The 3,101-nt window shown below is 42.5% G+C and overlaps 1 protein-coding gene across 1 annotated transcript; it reads right to left on the bottom strand.

Moving 5' to 3' along the window:
* Positions 1–1,025: 1,025 nt before the first annotated feature.
* On the bottom strand, positions 1,026–2,850 carry IL17A (interleukin 17A). Its single transcript, XM_005239204.4, has 3 exons — positions 2,824–2,850; positions 2,003–2,247; positions 1,026–1,263 (listed from the first exon to the last, which is right to left on the bottom strand). Exons 1-3 carry the CDS (start codon positions 2,848–2,850, stop codon positions 1,026–1,028), a joined length of 510 nt encoding a protein of 169 aa, XP_005239261.4.
* Positions 2,851–3,101: the final 251 nt, after the last annotated feature.

The following is a 3,101-nucleotide window of genomic DNA, read 5'->3' as shown; positions in this document are numbered from 1 at the left end:
CCACCTATGCAAGTCCCAGCACAATGTAGTAGAAGTGCTGCGTCAGTGTGCTCTACATTTGGAGCGCTAACTGCTGACAGCGGATGTGTCGGAAGGACACGAGTACTGAGAAAACTACGACTGCAGTTAGCAATACGTGGTTATTTCCTTCAATTATCCACCCGACTCACTCATATGCTTCTCCTTGTGTACCCAGGCAGTGACCCTGCTGCACAGAAACTGTGTTGGATGGGTTGGGCTGAAATTCACTGATGGTGTTGGACCAAAGTTAAAACTCAGCAGTGGAAATGCCCTCACCTCTTTAGGGGGGGGAGTCTCTTTGTGCTGAAAAAAGTATTCAAAGTGTTGTGTTGAACCTCTCTTTACAAATTCCTTTCAGATAATTAGGTGGATAACTGGGTAGTGACCCACTGCTTTTTTTGCCAGTCTGCCTTTAATGTGAATCTATTGGGTGTCACTTGGTAAATCGTTTTCCTCCAGGCATCTTAGTTTCTCTTTCGGTAAGGTGGTGTTAATGATACAAGCCCTAGTATTTCCATGGGCTTTACGTTCTTCTGCAGCATCATGCAAATCTCTTATATAGTCATAATTGAATTGGGTGATTTCTTGCCTTATCAAAAAGGCTTCTTTATAAAGAATGGAGAATACCATAATTTTTTACTGTTTTAAATATTTTTTATTACCCAAAGATAAATAAACAGGTACATTATTACTAACATTTCCACCAGCATAAATAAAGTTACATAAACAGACATTTCAAAACATAAACTGAAGATGTGCAAATAACTCCCATTACTTCTTCAGCCCAGCATATGAAGGTGTCCGGATTCTGAAATCATAATTCAAGATTTTGGGGAAAAACATGTATTTTTTTTTTTAAAACTGAGACTCTTTCAATTTTTAATACATTTTGATAGATTCTAGCTAATCATTATGGCTTGATTCAGTTTTGTGGAGACTGAATTTCAGTGCTGTTAGGCAAAGGAGTTCTCCACAGCTCCCTGCTCTTACGTTCCTGGCTCCCTTTAAGCCTGGTGTCGGATCAAGGGGGTGACACATGTGCAGCCCACAGTGATTATTTTCTTTTCCAGTCGGTATGATTGGTGGGAGCCCTTCTGCTCCCTCTGGAGGACGAGGATCTCCTGCTTGATGGGGACAGAGTTGAGGCTGTGGTCCAGCTGCCCATCCAAATTCACGCATCTGGAGTGGCGGCACTTGGCATCAGCAATCACTTGGGGGAAACGGTTGTGGTCCTCGTCGATCCTGCCAGTGGACATGAAAGGAAATAGCTGAAATGGAAAATGCTGCTGCATCTCCAGAGGCATGATAGTCTAGATCACTATGGGCTCCCAGCTTGGGAATCTGTACTTCCTGGGAGATTGCCAATGAAGGGGCAGTAGACCCTCCACTACTGTAGGTTTTTAAGAAATAGTGTAAATAAGTAAATATTGCAGGTTTTTAAGTGTAAGGCAAGCATGTCAGGACTGCATGCAACTGCCTTGGCAAAAACAGCTTTCTTCAAAAGGGCACTGACTTTGGAAGACGGATTAGTAATTATTTGAGCTTTCCAGCATGTCAGACTAATGGACCCAAAGACCTTCAGCTTCCCCCCAAACCATGAAACAGTCTTAGGGCCTGATGCTGATGTTACTAAACCACCACTGAATTTGGTGCAATGTTAGCCCTCCAAGGTATTTTTTATGATGTCTTAGGTAAAGAATGCTTTTGAAGCTAAAGCTTGTTCCCATACACAAATAAACTAATTAAATCACAGAAGTAATTTGCTTTGCCTTCTGTATGTTGGCCTAGACCATGTTTTTGCTCTGTGGTCCTTTCTGTATTGGTTATCTTTCAAAGGGGATTCTACGATCTGTGGATACCCTCATATTTCCAAAATAGCTCAACAGTGAAGCACTGAAAATAAAGACGTGGGCATAGCCTTGGCGTTATTCTTGACCAGGGCAGCCGGTGGATTTCTAGACCACAGGGACAGATATTGTACCTGTAATCCCATGGAGCCAAAGAGCGGCTGCTGACATCAGGAGTCACTTTGGTGTCCTGGTTCATGCTGCTGATGCTTACATTGACTCTCACCATCTGAGGGAATTTTGAGTCTTTTTGGGGCGGACAGCCAGCATACGCTTGCTTGAGGAGGCTCTCCAGCTTGAGCCCAGGGTGTATCACCTTCCCATCAGCAGAACCGGTGGCTGACAGCACGGTCAGCAGCATCAGGAGCAGTGAGCTGAACTGAAGAGAATTGGTGCATTTAGGAACACGACACAGGTACAGCTGCTGTGACACAGCATGCCTAATGAACTCTTCTGTGCAGCTGGGAAATTCATCCACAGTCAGCCTTGCTGGTAGTTAAAGCCTACACTGCAGGTTGCAGTAAATATGGAAAAATGTGCCATATATCACATCCACTCTTGCTTTCATTAAGTAATTCTTACAGTGCTGACAGGTATGATATACACTTAGTTGTAATGTGGTGCTAAAATATTAAATTATGGAAAATAATATCATACAGGATATAGCACAAAGGATATAACAATAAAAAGACACTTTAAAGTTGAGTTTTCAATGTATTTCTTGACTCAGCGTAATTTGCAGTAGTCCTGTTCACTAACATACCTGTGCAGCCTTGTTGTTGCCCTGTGCTGGTGCTATTCAGCTGTCTCCCATTTTACTTATTTTTAGTTACTAATGGTTTAAACAAGCATTTTAAAGGTGGGTGCAGATCTCCATTCCTGACACTCATCTATTAAAATTTAAATATGTCTCTGTCAAACTGGGGGGAGAAAAAACCAGAAAGCAAGTTCTTACCAGAGAAGCACGAAGGATTGGCAACATCTTCCTTCCTTCTTTTACTGTGGCTGATGCTTGTGCTGGGCTCTGTTGAATTGAAGGTGTTTGGGTACATGCGCTGCTGGACGTTTTATAAGGCCTCCTGTGCTGTCCTAGTTAATTTGGAGTAGGTGTTTTTTTCCCAACCTGAACTGTGGTTTCTGACCATAGCTTAAGTGTATGTATATATATTCCATTAACGCAGGTGGAAGACAGGATATGGGCTCACTCTTTCTTAGATCTGTAGATGGTGTCTT

Source organism: Falco peregrinus, chromosome 7, assembly GCF_023634155.1.
Source record: "Falco peregrinus isolate bFalPer1 chromosome 7, bFalPer1.pri, whole genome shotgun sequence".
Lineage (NCBI taxonomy): Eukaryota > Metazoa > Chordata > Aves > Falconiformes > Falconidae > Falco > Falco peregrinus.
The sequence above is the reverse complement of the archived record's forward strand: the minus strand, read 5'-3'. Positions and strand labels throughout refer to the sequence as shown.